General features: G+C 41.7%; 1 protein-coding gene across 1 annotated transcript in view; it reads right to left on the bottom strand.

Moving 5' to 3' along the window:
• LUM (lumican) overlaps window positions 1–27839 on the bottom strand; it is a 114704-nt gene that overhangs the window by 51307 nt on the left and 35558 nt on the right. The window contains exon 2 of the mRNA XM_078674260.1: window positions 5675–6610. Coding sequence (XP_078530386.1) covers window positions 5675–6590 — 916 coding nt within the window. The 5' untranslated portion in view covers window positions 6591–6610. The remainder of the gene's footprint in view (window positions 1–5674; window positions 6611–27839) is intronic.

The raw sequence follows: 27839 nt of genomic DNA, 5'->3' as shown, positions 1-27839 counted from the left end.
GGGAAAAGTGCAACAATCTGCGTTTGACTTAATCAAGGAGGAGATAGTGCATGCGGGTGTGTTGACTCCTTTCAAGAATGGTTTAGAAAATATACTTACCGTGGATGCCAGTGCGGTGGGTATTGGAGCTGTGTTAGCACAAGTGCATGGTGGAGTGGAAAAAACTGTGGTAATTGCCTCACGTTCATTGTCAGAGTCTGAGCGTAACTATTCAGTTGTAGAGAGGGAGGCTTTGGCTGCGGCGTGGGCAGCTAGTCATTTTAGAGTATTCTTGTGGGGTAGTCATTTTCGGTTGAGGACTGATCACAAACCATTATTGAAAGTTTTAGGTCCAGGAGGGATAGGTAATTGTTCTGGTAGGTTGGCTAGATGGCCGTAAAATTACAAGATTGTGATTGTAAAATAGAATATGTTCCAGGTTGGCGCAACAAGGTTGCTGACTGCTTGTCAAGACTACCGGATAAGGAAGCTATTGTTTCAGATCTTTCAACAGAAGAGGTAGTGGCGAGTGTCGAGGATGCATTAGAGAGTATGGATGGTGCTATTCAAAGGAAGGAATGGATTAAAGAAATGGAGCTGGATGCGACACTCATGGGTGTTAGCAGGATGGTGAAGGGTGATATTAGAAGGGAAAGTTCAGTTACACTTGGCGTGCGTCCATTTTTGAAGATTGTGGTTGGTGTTGGTGAAGATGGTGTGGTTATGCGTGCGGACAAATTTGTACCGCTGCAAAACTGATAGGGTTAGCACATGAGGGCCATATGGGGCAAACGATGACTATAAGGAGGTTGAGATCATTTTATTGGTGGCCGTCAATGGATCATAAGGTGAAGTGGAAAGGTGCGTGGCGTGCAAGGAATCTGAAAAAAGATTGAGGGTAGGCATTGGATCTTCTGTGGAGCTACAGCACGTTTCCATGGCTGATAGAGTTTGGGAAAAAGTTTGCTTGGACTTTATTGGTCCATTTTCATTTTTGAAGGAGAATGAGAAGTTTGCAGTGGTATTGGTAGATGCAAAATCGAAATGGGTGGAGGTTGCTTTTATGAACAATATCACGACAAAGGCAACCATTTCTGTTCTGAGTGAGATTTTTAAAAGGGAGGGCTTTCCAGAAATTTTACTGACTGACAATGGAACGCAATTAACTTCAATAGAAATGAGGGAATTTTTAGGATCAGTAGGTATAAAACATTCTTGTTGTGCGTTATACAACCCACAGGAAAACGGACTTCTGGAACGCAATACCCGTATGGTTAAAGGTACAATGCAGTAAGCTCATGGAGTTGGGTTATCTGTAATTGAGTCCGTGAGTGACATGTTGTGGGCGTATCGTACAACTGTGAACAACGATCTGGGAAAGAGTCCGTTTGGAATGATGCGGGAAGAGAGGCTGGCCCCAAACTAGTTCCGCCTTGGATGCGTAAGAGACCATCAAAGGGTGTGAGAAACGGTCTGAGAAGAAGAAGTGTTTTTATAAGGTTGGAGACTGGGTGAAAGTAAAACCTGGTGGGCATGGGAATTTTGTAAATAAGTTCAGAGGACCTTTCAAAGTGAAAAATGTAGGTGGTAATTGGGTCAGATTAACCAATGGACAAGTGTGGAATTTAAGGAGGGTGGCGTTGTATCAAAGGGGAGAATACAAGCATGGAGAAAAGTGGGAGGGAAGGGATGATTATGAACAATGTTCGCCATGGATGTTGATGAGAGATGTGGAGTTTTCAAAGGAAAAAGCTGGTGAGTCTTCCTCCTGTGAAGAGGCAATTGTACCTGATTGTGATGGTTTCCTGCTAGGCAGGAAGATGGGTCTGGTGCTTCACGCATTTTGAGGGATGCTAGTGAAAGAAGGTTACCTGCTTAATTGAATAATTATGTTTCATGAATCTGCATGTTCTTTAGTTGTAGTATTACTTTCTTCATTTTATTTTTTAGTTGTGTTGATAAAGGGGGGGATGTGTTATATTTATATGTTGTTGATCTGTTCACTATTGCTCATATCTTTCATTGCCTAGAATGCTGCACCTCTGTGATGCCTTGGATGTTCTGATGTGATGTCATGCTTTAGGCATCAACAGCAGTTGATCCAGCTGTGTCTGGCAAGAGGCTGTTTAGGATCTTTCTCTATGACTAAATCTACTTCAAGATATTCCTTGGTGTATCCTGCGTATTTATCATAACAATTCTCTGTGTGATTTGTTAAAGTAATAAAATATAATTTTTAATGTCATTGTATTTGTCTTTAGTGTCTACTATCCTTACACAAGGTCATCTAATTATGATACAATTATGTGCTTTGGACAATCAAATTAGCCATTCAACACAAGGAATTTTCGCTCTTGCTGCTAGGGACTTCTTGAGGAATCGGGAGTTGTAGATTATGGCATAATGGACTAATCAGAAACAAGATACTTCATAATCCCAATTTGTGAGAAACGTGTTGACCGTGTGGAGAAATCTTGCCATTCTAGTGTACGAAAATCGTGCTCGGAGATGCAAATTCTCACTGGGGCTCACCAACTTAGCGTTAGAGAGCTGCATGCGAGAAGATACTCCGCCATGCGGCTGTTGGTGGAGTTATGCCAGAACTCAGTGTTCCAACTATGCAAACTCCACCGGTGGAGTAGAATTTTTGGCCCAATCCTAGTTTATAGTATTAGGCTTGGATGAGTCTAGTAACATAAATTTATGTTTAATCTTACTCTGTCACTAATCGCTGCTATTTTTAGACATATGATGTTTTACAAACCTTTTGTTTGAAGTGTCTGTATCAGTATTAAGTTCCATAATAAAATTATTATTTTGTACACTCATCTTTAATGAGTCAATAAAGAGTGAAGGATGCATCACAATAATCTAATTCCTTTATTTTTTGTCACTTTTATCACCAACTTGCTACTATTTTTGTCCCTTACATTTGCACTTGTTCAGTTAGATTTCTCTTTGGGATTTTCTTCCGGATTTCCTCTTTGGCCTTTTCTATTCCTAAAGTCTGTATTTGCTCAGTGAATAGCTTATCTACGTATCCATTAATCTGAATCTTCAATTAAGATCTATAAGATTGCCAATTATATTTTTTACACTTTTTTTTTTCTCCTACATGAGGCCCTTTGAAGGAGACACTTCACAATTCACGTATACATGTAAATACAGTCGACACAGTTGGTATTAGGCGCAGTGTCCTTTCCTCAGGCAATCAAGAAGGAACCTTTACAGACCTTCCCAGTGCTCAGTATTTGACAGTTCTTTATCATGCATCCTAGTTCAGGCCAAGAGTATGATTATTCTGTATTGTAAAGTTGACAAGTGCTGGGTTGTGGTAAATGTGTTAGAAATAGATGTGACATCTACATGCGACCCCCTAGAGCATCAGGTTTATGTATATTCTACACAGTATCAGTGAGTGTATCAGTCACATGGAACTAATGAAGATTTAACTCACTTCAGAGTGGATGTATCTTTTCAGACATCAGAACATTGACAGATAGTCTTCTGATGCAACCATGGACAGATATTTATAATTGTGTGTGAAAAGCTATTACTTTGTCAATTCGATTTGAACAATATTGTCTCTGCCATTATCAGGGCCAAATAGTTATATGTTTTGATAAGACTTACTCTGACAAATTATCTATTCCACACAGATTGAAGTTTCCTCATAAAAAACTATCTGATGCAACAAAGCGGCTGATCAGCTTCAGAAATACAGTGTTTCTTCTTGCAAGTAAGGAAGCCACATTTGGACTCATGAACCCCAATAAGACTTTTAAAATACTCCTTCACCAACAAAAAAACAAAAGAGACCATAACACAGATTACTTTTCAATCCTGAAATTATAATATCTACAGGAAAACAAATTCATATTTGGTGTCCACCCAGACAAAAGAAGCAGCTTTAAACCTGGGTTTGGACTACCAAGCCCATAAGGAGTGTTTGGGGGCCTTCTCTCAAATGGTGGTTGCCTGTTGTTGTCCTGAGCTTATAACACAAGGTGTTTTCTTTTGTTTCATTTATATTACGGGGAATATGTTGTCTTGTAATACATCATGAAATGGGAGCTAAATATTTTGCCAGTGAGCAATTCAGAGTACGTGAATTCCCTTAAGGTATAACATTTACAAATCTAAAAGCCTATAGGTCAGCTGTACAAAGCATTTTGTCATTGGTAAACAGCCTGATTCACAGAATCGAGTCATTTGGGAATGCAAAAAGGTTGACCCAATTTGCGATTTGGCAATCTGTTACTGAATTGCAAATTGGGTTTGACATTCGGCATTAGGAAGGAGCTTGTTGAGGGTATCCCTTCCTAATACCAAATCGCAGTAGTATGTGTAAATGTTTTGCCACCAAAATGAGCTCGCAAAACACATTTTACCTTCAACTTCAAGTGGATGGAAAACAATTCACAAAAGGGACCCTCTCCCATTTGTGAATATTTATAAAAGATCATTGTAAGAGCAGGCAGTTGTCCCACACATCATTTCCTACTGCTAAAAAATGAAAAGAAAACTTTTCATTTTTCTTTTGAAATGCGTCCCATTTTCCTTTAAGGAAAACTAGCTGCATTTAAAAATAAATGCTCTATTGAAAACCAGTCACAGACATGGTGGTCTGCTTACCCCAGAAGACCACCATCCTTGTGATTTTTAGTGATTCCCAATGGGTTGCAAACCTAGACCTACCTCATTAATATTCACGAGGTCGGGTTATTTGTGACCCACTGGAATCATAAAATGTGTTAAACAAACATTTGTTCATTGCTCTTTGTGATTACCAAAAAGTGAATTATAGAAATTTGCTGTATGATAATCGTAAACGCTTACCTTGGTACATCTGGCTCTATATTTTTAATTTACTTTTCAGAGCTTTAAAACTGTGCTGAATAGAACCCTGAAAGCTCGACCAAATGTCTCTAACATTCTATGTTATTTGAACAATCAGCTAGGCTAGTAATTTGGTGAAGGGCCTTATTTGGCAAAAAACGTACATATTAGTTTGCATATTGCAATCCGCACACTCACACTAACAAAAGGGGCTCAGAAGCAAAAACTCTTTTAGTGGGATTGAAATGTTAATATTGTATTCTTCTAAACACACCCATCACTTGTCAAATCCTATTTCAAAATTCTCCTTTGTACGCCTGTAGAACACAATGAGGCATCATGTGAGAATGCAGCAGGTTTAATTTCTGCATACATACTTTTTAGGGAACCGTTTACTCTGCTCAGAGCAATAGTTAATGGGAGTGAATAAATCCCCGGAACCCAATTAGACCATAATTCTGAGTAAACATGGTTATTCCAGATTTCGGGTACAAAAATTAAAATTCATGGCGTCGGGGTAAAATTAATATTTGAATGAATGATTCAATGCATTATAATTTTGGAATGCCTACACTCTGCAAGCTGTGTTCAGGCCATAGTACCAAGTCGTAGCGTGACTTACTGATGTATAACTGTGTTCAGTTAGATTAGGGCAAAGTAAATACCATTTCTATACTTCTTATTGTAGAATCATTTTGAGTATATTTTCATACAAAACATTACAATTCTTGAAGCTAGTTAATTCCTTCTCCAGCCTCATAATTAAGCAAAATGTAAGCAGTAGAATAATAACCTTCTAGTTTGCCTTACCGTCATTAAACGCTAAACAACAATTCTATATCCACAGAGCACTTACTCTGAATTTTGTTGACCTGTAGGTAAAGGTTTTCTAGGCCTTCGTTGACAGCAGGAATGCTGCCCAGCTCATTGAAAGACAAATCAAGCTCAAGGAGTGTAGAGATGTTGAAAGCATTTCCAGGCACACCCGAATCAGTTAGCTTGTTGTGAGACAGACGTAGGTATTGTAGAGCTTTAAAGCCTTGGAAGTATTCATCAGGAATATTGGTGATCTTGTTGTTGTCAAAATAGAGCATGTTTATTGAAGGCGGAAGTCCCCTTGGCAACTTTTTAAGTTCATTGAAGCTCAAGTCAAGGTACAATAGAGAGTTCAGACCTTTAAATGCACCAGAAATCGAATCCTCCTTTAGTGAATTATAGTGCAAATGGAGAACAGTCAAGTTCACCAGGCCTTCCAAGACGTTAGGTGTTATTTTGCTTATTTTGTTATGGGTTAGCTGCAAGTCATCCATGGATTTGGGGAGTGGCCCAATAGGCTCGGTTAGATTGTTGTAGTTCATGTGCAATTTTTCTAGAAACTTCAGCTTCGAGAAAGCACCTTTCTTGATTTTACTATTCGACAAGTGATTGTAGTCCAAGATCAACCATTTCAAGTCAGTTACATTATCAAATGCATTATCTTCTATTCCCTCAATCATGTTGTGCCTGAGGTAGAGGTATTTTATTCCAGCGGGAATACTTGGAATACTCTTTAGCTTGAGATCGTCACAATACATGGCAGAGGGATAATTTGCTGGGCAATTGCACTCAGGTGCACAGACTGCAGAAGAATATCCTCCAAAAAATAAACTTGAGTAGGAGTAGTCTTCTCCTGCTGGATGGTATCCATGGTATCCTCCAGCATCATAGTCATAATAATGACATAGGACAACACCAATCAACAAGAAAAAGAAAGGAAGGCAACTCCTGTGCATTGTTACAGCCAGAGATGACCCTGAAAATAAAATACAGATTAATGAATGTTGAAAGCATTTACAAATCTTGTTATATTGCCATTGATAGAAAAGAAATATGTTCATAGACAATACAAGATATTTACATAAATAACAATAAAATGTATTATTTGAGAATCTGTATCACGGACTCGTATTAACAAGCTTTTTGTCTCCAAACCCCAATAAAACAATATATTAACACATTTCCAGAAACCTTGTATACAATTTGAATGCAGCTGATTATGAACAATTTCCTTTTGACCTTCCACCATGCCCCTATTGGTGTGGTATAGTCTGATTGTTATTGATAGTACCGATGGATTGTCTTTGGGATGTTATTAGTGGGTATTAAAAACATCTGCCAATCCAGTTCTCTTATATGATTGATATTCATTATGGGTGCGCCAAAGGTGTTCTGCTGGGAAATCTGTGAGTTTGAGGTTCCTAAATGTGCATGTTGTGGGTAATTCTAATGGGTGGTGTTCCAAAAGGAAATGTGGTTGTTGCAACGCCCCTCCATGCTTATGTTGTGTTGTATTGATAATGTGGCTGTATTGTGTGTAACTATGGTCTGAGTAGATGCGCTTTTTCAAGCATGTGTTCTAATCTTTGTAGACTTATTTGTTTCTTACATCTATGAGGTCGCTTTCATCATACTTTGATTTGGCTGTTGGTTAGATAGTTTCCAATGACATATAATATGGTCAGTGAAAAGAAAGGAAGTGGGAGTATGGTGTGTTCAAGCATGCATGTGTATTTGTAGAGATCATATCAAAAGGCCAGCAGTGTGACATCAAAGGTGGGGGTGATATCACAGGCGGTCGTACAGTGGTTGTAAGTAAATGGAGATATTCAAATGAAGGGTCAGGTCGATGGGGGACTCTAATGGTAAACGGGATGGATAGATAGAGAGTGGGAAGGTGGCTTCTAGGTCACACTTAGTAATGGGGGTACCATGGGTGGGTAGCAGAGTCTAGTTGCAATTACATCTGGCAGGGAGTGGGGCTATAGAGAGATCATGGCAATTGTGACATGCATGGAATGGGACTACAGACTGGAGGACAAACTTGAAAATGCAGGAGATTAGTACTTTGAAAGGAAGTTTGGCTCAGGCAGGTGTGGGTAGTGTGAAGAAAAAGACATGGGGGGAAATGGTGTAAGTGCTTACCAAGCTAGAGAGAGTTGGGGAATGGGATGTGAAAGAAGGAAACATGAGCTGGAAATATTTCATTATAGTTGGTTGGGATAAAATATCAGTATGTTCTGATTTGATGGAGTTTCATTTGCACTGAGATTGTCGTAAGTGTAATATAAGAGACGAGCAGAGGTCACTTCATGACATGGAGCCTTATTACAATGACTCTGAGACAGCCACTGATAGCCTGTTGGTGGAGGTATCATCCCCCTCGTAAGCATGTTTTCACCCGCCACCTTGGGATGGCGGGTGGAGGGGTGGTGTCGGAAGACAAACCACCATGGATCCGACGAGCTCAAGGATCCTGTCGGACCATCGGAGAGAGCACTCTGATCCCTAAAATGGTGGCGGGCCTGCCAGCCACCGCTTTAGGAATTATGATGTCCCTCCCTGCCAGCCATTTCATGGCCTTTACCCGCCATGTGAAGGGTGGTGGAAAGTGACACTGGAAGCCAGTAGCAGGACCTCCTTTCCCTCTCACCCTCAGTGTTGGGTTTTGGGGGGTCTCTATGGTGCCCCACTACATATCCTGCACCATGTGCCAGGCACGTGCAGGCATATGAACTATGTGTGTTTTTTGGAATGCAGCGTGTGCTGCAGCCAGCAGCACACGCCGCACAACAAAAAATACACTTTGCAACCGCCTTGAAGGCGTGAGGGACCACAGTCAGCTTGTCAGGCGGTCCAATCCCCAATACGATGGCTGACAGACGTAAGTCCGACCACCATCGTAATCAGCCCCATAGTTTGGGAGACAGAAAAGATAAAATGTGGTGGAGTCAGAAGAAACGTCTGTCAGTTTCAGAACAGATGGAGTTTTAGATACCTATAGCAGAGATATGGTGATGGGAGGTGTGAGTGGTTGTTTCTTTAGAGCATATGTATGGGTGTTTGTGTGAAATAGGGAAGGCATAGTATCAAAGTGGGATGGGAATTTATGGCCAGGTATTGGGTCTGGAATTGGTTATGTCAGGGGTAGAGCATTCAGAGTGAGTATGTTTGATGTAGATAGGGGAGAGGGGTAGGTGGTGACTGCAGTAGTTGTCTTTAGAATGGATGGAAGGTAAACAATGAAGGGAGATTAAAAGGAACACAAAAATAAGTGGGTTGGGGAAGAGAGGTTACTGTTTGTGCACAGAGCCATCAGAATAGGAAAGGAAGATATAGTGCCCAATGGTTGATTCTATTTTTTTGGAGGAAGACAGATGATGGTTTGTTGTGGTTAGCGGGGTTAAGTGTGGTGCTCTCAGGATGCAGCATTAACAGAAGCCATTGAAGGAGTCATAGTGAGTCAAAGTAGAAGAAGATCTATTTTGAAAGTGGTGTTATGAAAAGGATACAACAGGGAAGACATGTGAGAAGATGTACAGAGGAGAAAGGTAGTGGTGGGCTGGCAGACTGTGGCTAGAAGGGCATGTTTGCTGTGAGAGTGTTGGTGCTGTAAAGATGCTGCAATCTATAGACACAGGTTTGTGTTCAGCTGGAGATGGGTTATTTAGAGCAGGTCAGTGTGATACAGGCTAGAGATAGGACATCGGCCAGCCAGAGAAGGAAATAAGATAGTAGTATTATCGAGAAGGAAGGCCAGGACGGGGATGAGGCTAGAGGATTGAGGATAAAGTGGGGTAGCTGGTGGTGTACGGGAAACTGCATATCAGAGATGTAGTGGAGTGGTAGAGGAGTGAATAAAAAGTGGAGACCTGTGGGTTTTGGAGTTAAAATTCATATGTCAGAATGGTGAAACTTGTAGAGAGTGAAGGGTGATGTTAGTGGTGCCTCTGGTGGCGAGCGGGATGAATTGAAAGAAGTTGGGAGCATGGGGGATTTTTGCCTTGTCAATGGCAAAAATCTGGTGATATGGAAATAAAAAGGTAGTAATGGTGGGATGATACAGGTGAACTGGTGAGAGTCCTTGCTCTAAACAAATGGTAAGTGATGTGTAATTATATTATTAAGAAAGGAAACAATACAAATTATAAAATGTCATATTTATTGCATCCTATTGTTAAGATTTTTATTTAGCAATGTTTACTACTCCTGGCTACCTTAAAGCACTTCATTGAACTGTTGAGATAAACTTTATTGAGTATCACTTCCAGGATTCTTTATAGTCGAGATGGAATCAAACCTGTTCGTAGTGTCAAAAGCATCAACGTTTCTCTGGTTTCTCCTCGGGACTGAAAGGCTTTGAATGGTGGTTCCCAAGAGAAAAAAGGTACATCGGATGGCTCATTATAAATATGCACTTATAATGAGCGTCCCAAGATTATTGGGCTGCTTGTGTAAGGTTTGTGTCAGCAGAGCCAATGGGGGCACCACTGACAGAAGCATTACAGTGATCTAGAATGTCTGTTTTGCAGACAGCATACTCCAACACTTTGTGGCAGAGAACCCTGTCTGCAAAGTTCTAAAAGGACCCAGAATTTCTTTACCACCAACCTCAAACCAAGGAAAACAGAAAATGCAAGAATATGTTGAAGAAACAGTACTCGTTCCTGAATCACTGTGCTGCCTGCTCAGCTTATCACACATTAATTCTACTTTTGGTCCATATCTCCTAGATTTTATGTCATATTTAAATTTGATTACCAGCATACTTAAACCAAATGTAAGAGAGTTATAACCATGCAAGCATCATCTGGTGACCGTTCAATAATATGTAGATGGTGTTAACATGTTTTTGATCATTTTCTATACTGGCTGAGGAGAAACTGTTACCCTGTGTTCATGTAGAGAAAGGTTTATGATAAATGATCTACTAGGAATCAAACTGCTCCCTTCGGATGTAAGCCAAATAATTCTGACTAACCAAATTGTTTATTTTGCTTGCAATTAAATGGTTGGGAGCGTCCTCTGGAAGAAAACAATACTCATAGAGCGCCAGACTTGACTTGCTGTGTCTCTACATTAATTGTATACAAATATGAGGATTCACATCAGGATGGGAAGCAAAAAGTTCTCATCTCAACAAATATTAGCCAGAATATTTTAAAACACAGATGTTTCCTAAGAAAGTTCCTTTGGAGCATATGCTTCTCTGACCTGTTATATACACTATAAAAACCCAACAACTTCCAATTAACCTTGACATCATAGACATTCTGCCAACTGGCTTACCATGTTTACTTGATTTGCTTCCACAACTGGCATACACAACTGCCCCCTAATGAACCTAGGGTTATCATCTTTGGAAGAGGGATGACACACTCATTAAGCTTTTGGGACTAATGATTATAGAACAAGCACAACGTTATTTGAGCTAAAAATGGTTGTCCTATCCGAAAAAGTGATTTTTTCATTACTATAACAGATGACAAAATTACTGTGGGTGTACATGAACACACCAACTGTAAGTCAAATCATTTGCATATGATATCCATCAATAAGATATATTGATTAGGTGAGTGCCTAACCACACAAACATCACACAAGACATCATACGTAATTGTATCCATATTTATTCCAGGGTAAAGAAATTCATTACCCCAATAAAATCTGATTGGAGATTGCCTAAACCACAGTGTTCTTTTTAAATCTTCAAGCAGCAGATACACATGAATCAGCTAAATAAATGCACTGGAACATTGTTTGCCTAGCGCAATTGTGAATAAAGTTGGAATATTAGCAAGTAAATTGTGGAACTCATCCAGATACAGGAGATTTTTAGAAGTATGAATTGGTGGCTAGAACATGGAGTCATATCTAATTCTTCAACCACAGAGATATTTAGCTGCCAAATTAAAAGTACAAATATCAGTTGGGATTTACTGATATTAACTGTGTTTTATATCTGGTGAATGTGTAGGGGTTTGAAGTGCTCCAAAACCATCAAACTCACCTTGTCCTTTTTGCTTCCTACATTTATTGACTGTTCGTTCAAGAAAAGACCAAGCTATTGAAACTCTTCTTTTCAAGTTGGGTATTAGAGCAGTAGCTACCCCTTTACTCTTTCTTGAAGAGGTCATCGTCATCAGGACCCTACTTGAGTTTAAAATGTGTTGTTCTTGTCTAGAAAGCCAGTATTTTAATTAAAAACTACAGTTTATCTGAAGTAATCATCACTTCTCCTCGCATGAAGTATACATTAAGGGCCCAGAGATCAAGTCAGCTTTTATCCCACTAAAGAAGCACGATACTAAATAAAGAGCCAGGGAGCACTTTGTATTTGAAACTATTGGCTTTATTTACAAGGAATTAACGCAGCTTGGTGCCGCAAGCCATTTGACTGTGCCATGCTGCGTTAATTCCGAAGCAAAGGGATGCGTGGTATCTACAAAGATATGATGGATCTCTTTGATCTCCCCTGCACTGGCACACAATTAGCTGCCATGCGCTGAGAGAGGCACTATGGTGCAAGAGTGCCTGTGTCACTGGGATGATTGTTTTTGTGCAGGAAGATGTCCCTTCCTGCACAAAAACAATCACAAAAGGTGATTTTCTCTTCCTATGTGTGCTTCAAAATGCAGCACACATAGAAAAAGGAAAAAAAAACCAAGGAGAAATTAAAGCATTTCTCGTCATTGCGCCTCCCTACGCCTGAGGGGATGTAGCATACTGACGCATTTCCAGGTTTACGATTTCATGTAAAATGCTGCAGAAGCCATGGGTGTTACGTGGGAACAGCCGCAGTAACACCCATGGCATGGCACTTTCATGCAATGTGTTGCGTGTAAAGGGGCCATATTTACAAGGACACGAAAAGCCACACACATGTCCTTGTAAATATAGGGCAAGTAAGTAAGTAAGTAACTTTATTGTACAGTTAATTAAAACTCACAATTTTGAAAATTCACAACTTAAAGGAAGTATATATCAAAATATAAAAATGATTATCAAAGATTAAAATTCATGAATCGCCATATTGTGCAATAGTAAATAAAGTTTGTGTTTCCAATTTACTTTTTAATGTTGTTTGTATGGGCTGGAGTCCCAAAATTGTGTTCTAGAGCGCTGTCTGTCTCTTAGTATACTTCCTCGTTTTGCTTATTCTTGAGTCTTTCTGTCACTGTATCAAAGAATTTTGAGAGGCGGCAGTTTAATTGGGTCTCCTGCGGGTTAAAACATAGTTTGACTGCCTGTCTGCAAGTTCTGATGCCCTTCTGGTTCCATATTGCACGTAGTAAAGATCTCCTTTTATCCCTTAAGCCTGGGCAAATACATATTATATGGATTAAATCTTCAGGTCCTACTCCACAAAGACGACAAGTCTGATCTTCTTGATTCCTTTTCCATGGTGCCAGATGAGGGAGGATCAGTAAAATGCCGAGCCGCAGCTTTAAAAATGTTTCTTTTATCTTCTGTTTGAATCCGTGATCCAAATAAGCTTGAGGCTTAAGTGTTTTATAGTCATTTAAAACTGTCCATCCATGTTCCCTCTTTGCTAGAGCTTCCTTATCTTCTGTTAACGATATTGTTTTCGTTACTTTGGTTACTACCTTTTTGAAACTCTTGTGGTCTGCTGGTGATTCCCAGAGATCAGTCAGTTCAAGTCTCTCTAGTGATTCCATCAGATACTCTCTGGCAGGTGATCGTTCTCGTCGTTGCAGCTCAATCCAAAGATGGGCAATTAAGGTCCGTTGTTCAGCATTTCTGATCTTGTCCCAGCATTTTATGTAGCTGCTCCTTTTTTCCACCGTCTGTTTCTGGAGGCCGAATTCGAGGCGTATTTGGGCAGGAGATACATAACTGGGTAGCTGAAAGATGGATCTGTAGGTTTTACTGATCACTTTGTCTAGGATCAGCGCATCTTTACCAAGTGTTGATTCGCTCCCGTATGTCAGCATAGGTTGTAGACGGGCTCTTATTAGTTGTAGGAGCGGGACCAATGTACAATCTGGGAGGACTTTCTTCAGGGGCTTCATCGCGAGATAACTCATGGTGCCTTTTCGATACAGCGTCTCTAATTGAGGTTTAAACAAACCTCTGCTGTCTAGTAGGACCCCAAGGTACTTGTAGCTTGTTGCATGGTCTAGTGTCTTCCCATCCAAGTACCAATTGGTTTTCCTAGCCTTCTTGTAATTCACAGTCATAGTTCTTGTTTTTGATAAGTTGATGATTAGTCTGTTGCCCTGTGAGAATGAGCTGGTAGTATTTAGAAGGTGTTGGAGACCAATTGGAGTCCGGCTTATTAGGACCAGGTCATCAGCGTATAGGAGGTTGGACAGGGTGATTTCTCCCAATCGTGGGGCATGCGATTTGGTGCTGTCCAATTCCCCTGGTAGATCTGCTAGGAAAATATTAAACAGTGTAGGAGCTAGGACGCACCCTTGTTTCAGGCCTTTAGAAGTGTTAATCCGCCTTGAGAGATGCGTCCCGTCTCCCAGCTTAATCTTGACCCAGGTATTGGTGTGGAGTGAGATCAGCTGCTTCAGAAGGGGCTGTGGTATCCCCCATTTTTCCAGCTTTTGCCATAGTTTGGCCCGGTCCACGTGGTCAAACGCTGAGCTGTAATCTATAAAGCATAGAAACAGCAAGTTCTTTCCTGCTTTAGCCGCGTCTGCCAGCAGAGTTAATGCCATTACATTGGTGATGGTTCCCTGTCCTCTACAGAATCCTGTCTGGTTTACCGGGATTATTTGTTTTGATGTTGCCCAGGATGTCAATTCCTCCAATAATAGACCAGCATAATACTTGTAAATATGGGGCAACAGGTTGCGCCGCTGGTGCATCACAAGGGGCTTGTAAATGAGCCCCTAAATATTGAATCCTAATATTTTAATATCCTACATATTTGAAACTAGAGCTCATCCTCAACAGTATATACAAGTTCTTTTCACTGTTTCCTTTAAACTGTGTTTAATATTAACTTTTACATTCTGCAGAGGGGTAACCTGTCACTCATATTTCACAGATATTCCTTGGCCTTGGGCTGAATGTGGACCTCCTGAAGGGTTGGTGGCCCCCTGAATGGTTGGGGCCCGCTTGCATTGTAGGGACTTTTAGGGCGTACGTTATGACCCTGCTACTTATAAATGTACTAACATGTATGTTTTGCATGCATGAGAGAAGCTAATAAAAATCTGACATCACACACCACGCAAAGTAAGTTCAGGAGGAGGAGATTGTTAAAATAAATCATTGTAAGAATCATTGAAATAGCAACTAGACTCACTTTCAGGTTAAGGCACAAGCAAACCCCAAATTAACCTGTGATCAACCCCCTGGTAGCTTGTCACAGAGCAACCAGGCTTAACCTAGAGGTAATGTACAAATTATTTGCGCAACACTTCAAACAGCAACACAGTGAAAGCACCACACAAAAAAATAAAAATCAAGCTTAATTTAATAAATAGAACAAGACCTAAACACACATGTCCAATCAGTAGAACTGGAGTTATGATTTTATTTTTCATTGAATAAATAGTAAAATAGTGCCTAAAAGCACAAAGAGCCAACCGCTGCCATTACCCTGAACCGGGTCAAAGTCAAAAGTTCAGCCAACAGAGATGGAGCGCAGGTCAGATACAGTTCTAGATTAGTCCCGCTGAAGATTTACCTTCTCAAGTTTTAGGCCATGAGTCCCGTTCGCTTTGAAAGGGCAGTGAGGACATCGCTCAAGGCTGTCAACATTCCACAAAGAGCAGGCTTGGAGCCATGGAAAGGCGGGCTGGGGTCTCACTTTGGCAGTCCCACATGGTCGATCGATACTGCTGTGGGAAGAGATTGGCTGGTGGCGGCTTTAACTGGTTTCTGGTGGGAGTGGCGCAGTCTCAATGTGAATGGGTCCATTTTTGGTCGCAAAGAGCCCAAAAGCTTAATCTATCCTCGCTGAGCCCCACCAAGAATCCCGGACCTGAGGACACCAGTTAGGGGTCAGAAACTCACTGGAATGTGGTTCAGGGCCTGGTTGGGGAGTCTTTCATGGCACTGAGTCTCAGATCAGGAGGCCAGCAGAGTAGCCCTTGTAGTCACTCTGAGGTCCTGGGTTCAAGATGAAGTTGTAGGGCCATTTCTTCTTCCCCAGGCAAGAAGGCAGCAGGCAGCAGGTCAGCACAGCAGGGCAGCAGTCCTTTTAGAGCAGCAGTCCAGCAGTGTCAGTCCTTGTAGCAGCATAGTGATCCTTCTTCCTGACAAAGCATCTATAGGTCCAGAAGTGTACTGAAGAGTTGGTGTCTGAGTCCCAGTATGTATACCCAGTTGTGCCTTTGAAGTGGTGGAGAAGCTTCTAGAGGTTTTCCTTTGATGTCTCCAGGCAACCTGCCCTTCCTGTCCTTGCTGCAGACTAACTACAGGGTTCTGCAACCCTTTGTGTGGATGCAATACACAGCCTAGTCAGGTGAAAGTTGGGCTGTGCCTAGCTCCTTCCTCCCATTCTTCCAAAGATGGCCTATCTAGGCACACTTATGCTTCCTATTGTGTTTGGTTTTCTAGGAGGAATACACAAAGCTCAGCTGTCAGCTACACCTGGTCATGTGACCAGAGTCAGCCTACAGGCACTAAATGACAAAGGCAAGAAAATGCCAACATTCTAAAAGTGGCATTTTCAAAATTGCAATTTAAACTCTGACTTCACCATAAGTTAGGATTTAAAATTGTGGTTACTAGACACCAGACATACACTGGTCATCTCTTTCCATCTGGAAATGACAGACAAGAAATGTAATAAGGCAACTCCAATGTTATTCTGCTGGAGAGATAGGCCTTGCAGTAGTGAAAAGCTAATTTAAGAATTTCTCACTACCAGGACATGTAAAATTTAAAAAATACATGTCCTAACTTTATAATACAATGGGCCCTGCCCCATGGGCTGCCCAGGGTCTACACTAGGGGTAACATATATATTAAAGAGGAAGGTTTGGGCCTCGCAAAGGGTTTATTTTGCCATGTTGAAGTGGCAGTTTAAAACTGCACACACATGCTCTACAATGCCAGGCCTGGGTATGTCTAGAAGGGCTACTTGAGTGGGAGGCACAATCAGTGCTGCTGACACACTATTAACATTTAAGTTACACACTCTGGGCACAGGTAGTGCCACTTTACGTGGGACTTACAGTCAGTCAAAAATGCTTTATTTCGGCCTTGAGACCATAAAAGCACAGATTAAAAAAGAGTACAACACAATTCGTTCATTTGATTTACCTAATAATACTTCCGTTGCTCGCCATACCAATAACTAGGTAAGGTGCATTCCAATAGCATTTAATACAAATTTCCATTAAAAGAAAGAAGTTTAAAAGTAGAATAGATAAAAAAAAGATACAGTCTTATGTTATTAAAGTATTACAAAGTCAACTTAAAAAGAACCAGACTCTACGGTAGAGTGGGGTGATCAAATCAAGCAGGGTCTTGCTTTAAAATAGCTCGATAAACACACCACATGGAAAATAAAAAACTGAGACTGAATACACAATCTACATGCTAGTATCTTATTTTAGTATCGTAAATGCCTGCATGCAGTGTTTTGTTCCGAGATTTCTGCATAACTGCTAGAGCCATCGGTGTCTCGCCTTCTTGTACCCTTGGCAGGAGAATAGTACGTGATGGTCCGTCTCAGGTGCAATATTACATGTCGTACATTCCATAGTTGATGTACCCCCGCAATTGTTTGTGAAAGCACAGAATGGGAGTACCCTGTACCTAAACTATAAATAAAGCTTTATTGCAAGGGTTGGCTGGATATCATCAAGGATGGGCTCTAACCTATATTGGCTTTTTATGTCTAAAAACACTATAGTCAATACACCAGATACAGGACTACCCTGCATTCGGCAACGTTTGAACACCCTATAACTCTCTATCAAAGCCTTGCTTAGATGTTATTGAGCAATTTTCTTCAGGGTTAACCCACAGATCACCCATTCCCATTGCTACTAAAGTGTTTTTGATAAAGGCCAGTCATGGGATTTTGCTCACTCCCCGTAGACTCAGCACTTCCTTCAGCTCTTCTCTGTATGCAGCCAATTCTGGGGTGCTCCATAAGCGTCGCCAAAATAGAAGGGCTCTGAGAGCAACCTCCTCAGCAATTGGTCTAACTCCAAGGTCCATATGGAGCGGTGTAAGCGGAGTGCTTATGGAGAGACCCAGTAGTTGTATAGCAAAGGAATTCTCTATTTTAGCTAGAGAGTCCGGTGGCTGGTGGCCCCAGATTTCTGCTCCATAAAGGGCTGCGCCTCTAGCTTGGGCTTTATAGATTCCACCAGCGGTCCAACCGTTTTGTAGATACAGTTCCAATGTACTTTAGCTAGTCCCCCTGTTGTCTTAATTTGCACACCCCAGTCCATTTTTTCAGTTAACGTAATTCCCAGATATTCTACAACGGTCACTCTCTCTAGTGCTTTACCATCAAGGCAGAGATTTGGTTGTGTATTGTTACCTCCATTGAACACCATATATTTGGTTTTTTGAAAATTGATCTCTAACCCCCTGTTTTTGCAGAAAAGATAAAAAGTGTCTAGGGCACTCTGGATTCCCATAGGGGACTTTGATAGCAGGAGAGTATCATTGGTGAACATCAAGGCTGGTACCTTATGGTTCGCCAGTGTAGGGGCGTCTATATCCCTCCCCGCAATCAAAGCCTACACTAGGCCATTAATGAAAAGGCAAAAGAGGGTCGGGCCAACACGCAACCTTAGCGTACACCTCTATCAATAGGTATGGGATCAGTGAGTTCACCATTTTTACTATGCCTAATTTGGGCAAAGTTACGTTCATGGAGACGTTTCAACTGATAATACAAGTATGGTGGGGCCCCCAGTTTTAATAAAATGACCCACAATTTGTCCCTGGGCACCAAATCAAAGGCTGATTTTTAGGTCCACAAAGACTAAATAGAGGTTGCCACCCTCCATGTACACTGTCTTCCAGTGCAATAGTTGTAACCTAATAATGTGATCTAATGTGGACATCCTTTCTCTAAAACCGGCATATATCTTCTGGCTGACATCTATGAGGCTGATGGAACGATAGTTGGCAGGGAGGAGTGGTGAGCCTTTTTTGTAAATCGGTAACATTTCTGCCCCTACCCAGGTGGAAGGGATTGGCCTTCCCTTCAAGATGGCATTGAATGGGGTCCACAAGTAAGGAGCCCATATAATAGGTTCATTACGAAAGAGGTCCACGGGGATCTTATGTAGCCCTGGGGACTTGGATGGAGCTACCCTGCTCAAGCCATCTGTTATCTCTTTTAAAGAAATTGCAGGAGCATCAGAGCCCATTAACTGGAGGAAGGAACACTCATTTCTAGCTGGCTCTGCATCACCCTATTCCCTAACATATAGAGACTTAAAGTGGCCTCTCCATACTCCTGCACCTATATTGTGTTCCATTGCCCTTTTGCCCTCTGGACAGCCGGTGTTTACTAAATTCCAGAAAGTTCTCATATCATGAGTTCTTAGGGCACTTCCCAGCCTATCCCACCTGTCACCTTCCCAACTTCTTTTTGCCAATTTGATGATGCTATTATAGGCTACCCTTTTATCTTTTATTTCTGACCTGTTAGATTTCATAGAAAAATAAGATTCTGCTTTGCCTTGCGACAATCATCATTATACCAAGGGTGCTCTAGGGGCCCATTTTCTCTTCTTTTATTAGGGAACAAATTATTGTCCATGGCAGCTATTAAACCTTGGTAGTTGTCAGTGATTTCGGGATGGAGTAAAATCATCAGTTCCGCTAAATTGATTTGAGGTCCTGAGGAATGGAGTTTCTGTTTGCTAGAGGGAGGCTAACTTTTCCTGTGATTGACAAATATCCCCCCATCTGACTCTCCTCCTGCAATTGGTCAAAATTATCCCAGTAGCGGTTACAGATTTACGCTCGCAGTGCACTCTTTGGACATGGTGGGAGCACCTCTAGATTCAGGGTGTTATGATCACAGTCATGCCGAGACACGATCTTGAAGTCTATTACCCTATGCCAGGATTTTGTGTCCACCAAGATGTAGTTTAAAATAGAGGCACACCCCAATCTAATATAAGTATAGTTTGCCGGAGAATCAGATTATGTGGGCCCATTGCACGCCCTGAGTGCGTGGTTCAGTGTAAGAGTGTTCATCTGGAGTACCAATGGGGTTCAAGCCCGCGTTGGCGGGATATTGGGCTCTGGAATGGCGCAGTGCAGGTCCTCATAACTGGGGTTACCAGCATTCAGGGGTTTGTAGTAGCAATTGAAATTGCCACCAATTATCACCAGGGTTTTATCAGGAATAGTGGGCAGAAAGGTTTTCAATTGGTCAAGAGCTGTTGAATCTTGGCCATATCCCACTGTTCGGTAATAAACATTAATCAGAGGCATTCTAAGGTTTGCAGGAAAACTCAGGAGGATGCAGAGAATATCACAGCAGGATGTCAATATCAGTTTTGCTGTGCAACCCAGGTAAAGAGTCCCCCTTCAGGCCTACCCCTTCCCCCAAATGTAGGTGCTATGCTAAAGGACGCATAGCTTAGTCTATGTGTGTCCACCCTAGCCCAAGTTTCCTGAAACATGCAGATCTCATTATGTTCAATGAAGGCCCCCCACTTTGGAATGTCCAGTTTGGAGGTGAGGCTAGCGATGTTCCATGATAGTACCGGAAGCCTGGGCATACCGTTGTTTAACTTAGGGGGAGGCACTCGGTTTGATCAACAGTGGCCCTATATCATTACCAGCTTCAGAGTGTTCGATTATGGGAGTTGGAGGTTCTGTATTCGCCCTCTGGAGGCCATTAAATACCTGTGTGGGCCTGGGAGAAAAGCCAGGTATAGTTCTGATACTGGGGACCCCTTGCTTTGAGCACCTCCCACTCCATCAGCCGCCTCAGTATACTCTCCACTTTCCTGTCTTAAACACAAAGGACTCTGAAAAGGTCCCCCTCATTCTGTAGGACCCCCTTGGGGCTCGTTTTGCAACTTAAGTTCCAATATCGTAGGATATACCGAGTTGAGTCAATCTACTGTCTCTAGGGACGTAAATCTATTAGTTAGTGGTAATTTGAGAAATGGTGGGCTTGGGGCGTGGCTTGGACGCCGGCCAAGATGGCGGCGTAAACCGAGCGCTCCGCTATCAGCCAGACCTCGTCTCTTCACAACGGGCACTTAATTGACGTATTTCTTCGTCATGAACAGCTCTCCGCTCACCGGAACGTGAGCGCAGCCTGCCGCCCTTACTATTTTTTACTATTTTTGGTTTTTGTGCGCACACGACGGAGATACGGTGGATATTGCATCTCGTGGCTCTTGCCGCCATTTTGTGCACCGGCCGCGGAACTTAACGGCGGCCGGCTCTTCAGCTTCTTCCTTCTCACGAACGCTCCTCTGCTCACCTGGCAGCCTCTCCAGCAATGCTTTCCTGGGTAAGCTTTTTAGCGTTTTTCAACTGGCCTTAGGAAGTGCACGCCTCCTTGGACTCCGTCTGTGCTATTTATGACGCATTTTCAATCTATTGAGGCTATGTGAACTACTGCAGCGGCGCTTTACAGCACTCTTCTACGCTAATATTGTGCTGTTTTATTCCAACGCTTCTCAAGCAATCTTTTCACTTTGGTGCATGCTGAGTCAAGGTCTCACCTCCACACCTTCAGTCACTAATTTCTGAGCAAGCTGATTGAAACCTCATTCCCACCCTTCAGCCGCCATTTTGTGCATCAGTGGCGCTATCCTCAGTAACAGTCACCCAACATGCGTGTTTTTCTCCTGTTTTTGTTCAGCTTCCCTTTGTGGCATTTTTCCGCCATGGTGATATTCTTCTGACTTCCTCAAAGGCGCCTCCTCTTTCATGCTTTGCCAGTGACGCTTCTCAGAGTCATTTCAGGTCTTCTGTATCTCCTTTCAACTTCAATGACTCCTGCTACATGAACTTTGCCATGCGTTACATTTCTGCAGCGTTGTTTTCAACTGACTGGCGCTTCTGCTCTTCCATACATTGAACCATTCTGTCAGGTTTCTTCATCTCAACAATTGCCTACAGTTTTGTGTTCTTAGCTGATCCTCTTTCTCTGGATTACTCTTCATACGTAGTGTCGCTACTACCCATCACAGGATTGATATTGAGGAATTCCCCCACTTCCTTAGTCTTTGATTGCCTTTTATGGGGAAACTCCGTACTTTGAAGCTCACACCCCTGCCGAAGTTACCTCCTGGTTCTGATTCTGACTCTCCTACCCAAGAAATGGAGGAAGGCAAATCATCGAAGTCGGATTCAGCTCATGGAGCTATTCCTAAAACTTCAACTGGGGGTAAAGCACAAGTCTCCCTGACTTCATCCAAGCGTTTGAGGAAAGATCCACAATCTCCTGGGAGTAACTCTTCTTCTTCCTCCATGGATCTGATTCTGGAGGAACTCCGTGCCTTCAAGCCTTTTATGGAGGCCACCACAAAGAACATGCAAGCAATGCAGGAGAAATGGTCATCTTTGGACTCACGTGTTACAACTTTGGAACAATCCTCAGATTCTTTACATTCTTGTTGCTCCCGCATTCCTGCAATAGAGGCTGAAATTCTTCTCCTCAGGCGTCAGGCTGAGGATTTGGAAAATAGGAATCGCAGGAACAATCTTCGCATATACGGCCTTCCGGAACTTACAGAAGGGTCCAACCCCACCATCTTTTTCCAATCTTTCCTTGCGAAACTACTAGATGCTCCGGCCTTGACCTCCATCAATATTCAGCGGGCACATCGTCTTGGACCCAAGACTACCTCCAAGCCTAGAGGTGTTATTATGCTGTTCTTGCAGTATACTGATCTCCTGCAGGTCCTCTCAGCCGCCAAGCTCAAGAAACAAATCATATGGGAAGGTCATCGTCTCTATCTCTCGCAAGATGTCTCCAAGGCCACCGCAGAGCGAAGGAAAACGTTTTTAGACTTGAGACCCCAGTTAAGAGCTATTAATGCAAGATACGGTCTCCTTCATCCTTGCCTCTTTAAAGTTACGTATAAAGACAAAACCACCACATATGAGGATCCTGCGGCTCTGCAAGTCTTTCTCCGTCAGCTGCACCCGGATGTCATGGACACCTCCAAACCTGGCTGAATGGTCTTGTTATCCTTTGTCAGATATTTCTTTCTGACTCTGTCTATTATGGTTCTACTTGTCTCCCTTATTGCTGTTTTGTTTTGCTGAACTGCCATTTCTCGTTCTTTGGTTGTTTGGTTAATTTATTTTATTGTTTCATACACTACTATCCTTAGTCAAGTCGTGTTTTTACTATGATTCCTTTTACCATTCCCTAATGTTTATCTCCTTCCTTTAGATACTTCCCTCGTCAACCCATCTTGATACTTCCTACTATTTTCTGTCGTGCCCATTGGATTCCTAAATAATACTGGTTGGTTGCTCGCTCTGGTTGTTGTCGTCGTCATCTCCCGCGACCACCACCCTCACCCCTGTCTGGGTTTTCCGTTTTCGTAAGTATGTCTCTCAGTCGTTCGTTCGAACTTGTACTGTCTCTATGTTCATTTCTGTCCCTTTTCTCTTTCCCTTTCTCTTTTCCTGCATTCTTTTCTCCCTCTTCCCTGGACATTTCTTCACTTCTCTCCCTTTCTCTTCTCATATTTCTCTTATACTTTTCTCATTTCTTCTCAATTATATTTTTATGCATTATTAAGCATGTTGTTTACAGTTGTTTTCTAACTCGTTTCATTCCTTGTAACGACATGGAACGTTAAGGGATTAAATAATCCCATTAAAAGGCAGAGGGTTCTCTCGCATTTAGCAAGACTTAAAACTGATGTTGCCCTCCTTCAAGAAACTCATCTTTCTGACCCGGAGGCTTTGAAGCTTAAACGTTGCTGGGTGGGTAATGTTCTTTGTTCACCTACCACTTCTAGAAAGAATGGAGTTGTACTCTTGTTACATAAAAAGTTAAATGTTTCTTCGATTACTCATGAATGTGATGTTGATGGCCGTTGGCTTATTGTTAATTTACTCATTGATAACATCCCGCTCACCCTTTTTAATGTGTACGCTCCTACTGCAATTGATAAATCTTTCTGGCCTACTATTTCTTCCAAATTGTCTTCCCTTACTGAAGAATATATACTCCTAGCTGGAGATTGCAACCAGATTGTAGATCCTTTCCTTGACCGACACTCAAAAGTCAAATTTATTCCCTCTAGGAATGCACACGCAATTTCTCAACTCATTTAAGAATAATGCCCTTGTAGACATTTGGAGACTATGCAACCCTGACCTTCGTGAATATAGCTTCTTCTCCCCTCCTCACCAATCCCAATCTCGTATTGATCATATCTTTCTCAGTAAATCCTTATCCCAACACGCTATCCGCTCAGAGATTGGCTCCATTCTACTCTCAGACCATGCCCCTGTTTTTGTAGACCTAGACTTACTCCCATTCTCCCCACATTCTGGTAGATGGCGCTTTAACAATGCTTTACTTACAGACCCCACTTTTAATGCTGAATTTACTGCTTTTGCCAAGGAATTTTTCCTTTTAAATCAATCTCCAGATTCCCCCTTTGTTATGGTTTGGGACTCGTTTAAAGCAGCCTCTAGAGGTTTTATTAATAATTTTGTGTCACGGCGGAAAAAACTACACGCGGCCAAATCGGAGAAAATTTTAGCTGACATCAAGACTTTAGAACAGGCCTATTTCACCTCTAAATCTGATTCCTCCCTTAAAGCTCTTATTGATGCAAAAATTTATTTTAATAAATTTACAACAGATGCCGCTTCTAATATCCTCCTCAAATGTAACTCTAGATATTACGGTGCTAAAAATAAAATGGGGAAACTCCTGGCCAACTATCTGAAGATTCGTAAGGAACGCACAAAAATTCAATCTATTAAAACCTCTTCTGGTGAATCCACATTTAAGGATAAAGAAATTCTTGCAGAATTTGCTAAATTCTATGATGCGCTTTATACTCCTGAGCAAACTCCTACTCCTGATGATCTTCTTGCTTATTTTCAATCTCTCCCTTCTCCCCCAACCTCACATGTTGATTTTCACACTTTAGAACGCGATCTTTCTCTTTTCTCAAATTTCCCATGCTGTTTCTAAACTCCATCATGGTAAATCTCCGGGCCCTGATGGCTTTACAATTGAATTTTACAGTCACTTCGCTTCTCTTCTTCTTCCCAAACTCCTACTTTTATTTCAATCCTTTTCCGACACCGGCTCTTCTAGCGGTTCCTTCCAACAAGCCTTAATTTGCTTAATTCCAAAGGATGATAAAGACCATTCCCTTTGTAAAAATTAGCGGTTTCCTGACGGGAAGCGGCTAGCTCTGTTTGTACGTCGAGTAATGCGGCCAATACGTCGTCCATGGCTGCCATTCTCCTTTCTCAACCAGGAGGTGGATTAAGGTTAATGTGGTCGGATATTATGTAACCCCCTGAGTACCCCGGGGTTAAAATGGGGAAACTCCTGGCCAACTATCTGAAGATTCGTAAGGAACGCACAAAAATTCAATCTATTAAAACCTCTTCTGGTGAATCCACATTTAAGGATAAAGAAATTCTTGCAGAATTTGCTAAATTCTATGATGCGCTTTATACTCCTGAGCAAACTCCTACTCCTGATGATCTTCTTGCTTATTTTCAATCTCTCCCTTCTCCCCCAACCTCACATGTTGATTTTCACACTTTAGAACGCGATCTTTCTCTTTCTGAAATTTTCCATGCTGTTTCTAAACTCCATCATGGTAAATCTCCGGGCCCTGATGACTTTACAATTGAATTTTACAGTCACTTCGCTTCTCTTCTTCTTCCCAAACTCCTACTTTTATTTCAATCCTTTTCCGACACCGGCTCTTCTAGCGGTTCCTTCCAACAAGCCTTAATTTGCTTAATTCCAAAGGATGATAAAGACCATTCCCTTTGTAAAAATTATAGACCTATATCCTTGGTTAATACTGATTATAAAATTCTAGCAAAAATATTGGCCTTACGCATGGATTCTCTTTTACCGGATATCATCGGCCCAGAACAATCTGGTTTTGTCAAGGGACGTCTCTCCTCAGATAATTCCCGAGTTTTTCTTAACGTACTTAGTAAATCTTCTTCACTCACTCTTCCTTTTGCAGCTATTTCCCTAGATGCGGAGAAGGCTTTCAACCGCATTGGTTGGGATTTCATGTTTCAGGCTTTGCGTTGGATTGGTATTCCTCCCAAATTCATTTCTGTTATCTCCTTGCTCTATTCTAACCCTCAAGCCTCTATTTTTGTTAATGGGTTGTCTTCAGATTATTTCTCTCTCCACAGAGGAGTTAGACAAGGCTGCCCACTATCTCCCTTACTTTTTATTTTAGCTTTAGAACCCTTTCTTACAAAAATTCGTTTAGATGACACTATTTCTGGTTTTCCTTTTGGTTCCCAACAAGTCAAACTCTCGGTTTATGCCGACGATATTCTTTTCTACTGCTATGATCCTGCTACTTCCATTCCCTCTTTTCTTCATCAAGTTTCTTCTTTTTCTGCAGTCTCCGGATATCGTTTGAACGCGGATAAATGTGAGATTCTACCTTTGAATCCTCTTTGTCAGAAACATTTTTTCTCTTCTACAGGTTTCTCATGGCAACCTTCCAAAATTAAATACTTAGGGGTTTGGTTTGCTCCTTTGTTATCTGATACTCTCAAGTTAAACTTTGATTATGTATATAAGAAAATGGACTCAGCTATCACTCGTTGGCATCTGCTCTTTTTGTCTTGGTGGGGCCGCCTCAATTCTATAAAAATGATGTTATCTCCTCTACTTCTTTACACCATTTCCATGCTTCCTTTACGCATTCCTCTCTCTTTCTTTAAGAAAATGGATTCTCTACTGATAAAATTCCTTTGGAGCGGTAAACGATCCAGAATAGCCCTTACTTCCTTACGTAAAGACAAAGCTAACTCTGGAGTCCGTTTTCCTGATTTCAAACTATATCATCGCGCTTTTTCCCTGAAACAAACGATTCGCTGGTTATCATCTGATTTGCCACATCATCCTCCTATCTGGTTAAGCATGGAATCTTCTTTCATTTCCCCTTTCACCTTTCAAGAATTCTTGTCTTTTACATCCTCTTTAACTCGTCTCCGCTCGCCTATTCTTTCTCATTCTCGCACTCTTCTTTCCCCCTACGTCTCGTCTTCTTATGCATCTCTTCTCTCCCTTCATGAACAATCGATTTGGAATAATGCTCTTCTTAAAATACGAAACCGTACCATATATTGGAAAACTTGGCATTCTCGTGGTCTTTCCTGGATATCTCAATTAGTATCTCAAGGTAAACCTCTTGCATTTCAACACCTTCAATCTCTTTTCTCTCTGCCCGTCTCTGCCCGAACTCAATACAACACCCTTTATCCAGTCTTACTTTCATACCTTCAAGCTCTTCCATCCTCTAACGAGATTCCGGCAGATTGCAGACCCACTTCCCTTTTATTAAATACGTCTCCCTCTGCTTCCTCCTTATATAATTCTTTTCGTCTTACCAATGATAGATCAAAATCTCATACTGAACTTGCTTGGGAGCTGGACTTTTCTCTGACATGGCCGGTCCCTTTTTGGGACAAGATTTGGACTAAACTTCATAAGACTTCTAGGGCTGCTAACACTACCCAGACTTTATTTTTTATTTACCATAGAATTTTATTTACCCCTCTCGCCCTATCCCGTTTCTCAACAGACACTCCCTCCTCCTGTTGGTCTTGTTCATTCCCCTCTGCTGACCTCAAACATATGTTGTTTGACTGCCCTCCTATTTCCCAGTTCTGGCAGTTGGTCTGGAAGCAAATTCAAAAGATTTTTCAATTCCAGGTCCCCTTTTCGCCTTTACTAGTTTTTCTTGGTTCCCTCTCATCAGAACTTCCCCGTCCCTCCAACCATTACCATTTACTTGACCTCTTCCTTGCTATAGCTTTTCATGTCATTACCTCTAATTGGAAACAAGCTGCAAATGTTACCTATCAATCCTGGTGGAATGCAATTTGTTTTAATCATCGGTTAGACACTAATTATGTATTTCCCATCTCCTTAGCTATTAAACGTGACCTACTTTGGCTCCCTTTGGTAACATATCTCTCTCCTTCTACTTTGTTTCCTCCCTCTCCTGCTCCAGACACAGTTGAAGTCCGCAAACCCCCATGACTTACTCCGTAATTGTTTATTCCTACTTGTA

The sequence above is a fragment of the Lissotriton helveticus genome, chromosome 1_1 (assembly GCF_964261635.1).
Source record: "Lissotriton helveticus chromosome 1_1, aLisHel1.1, whole genome shotgun sequence".
In the NCBI taxonomy this organism is placed as follows: Eukaryota; Metazoa; Chordata; class Amphibia; order Caudata; family Salamandridae; genus Lissotriton; species Lissotriton helveticus.
This window is presented reverse-complemented; position numbering and strand designations above follow the sequence as displayed.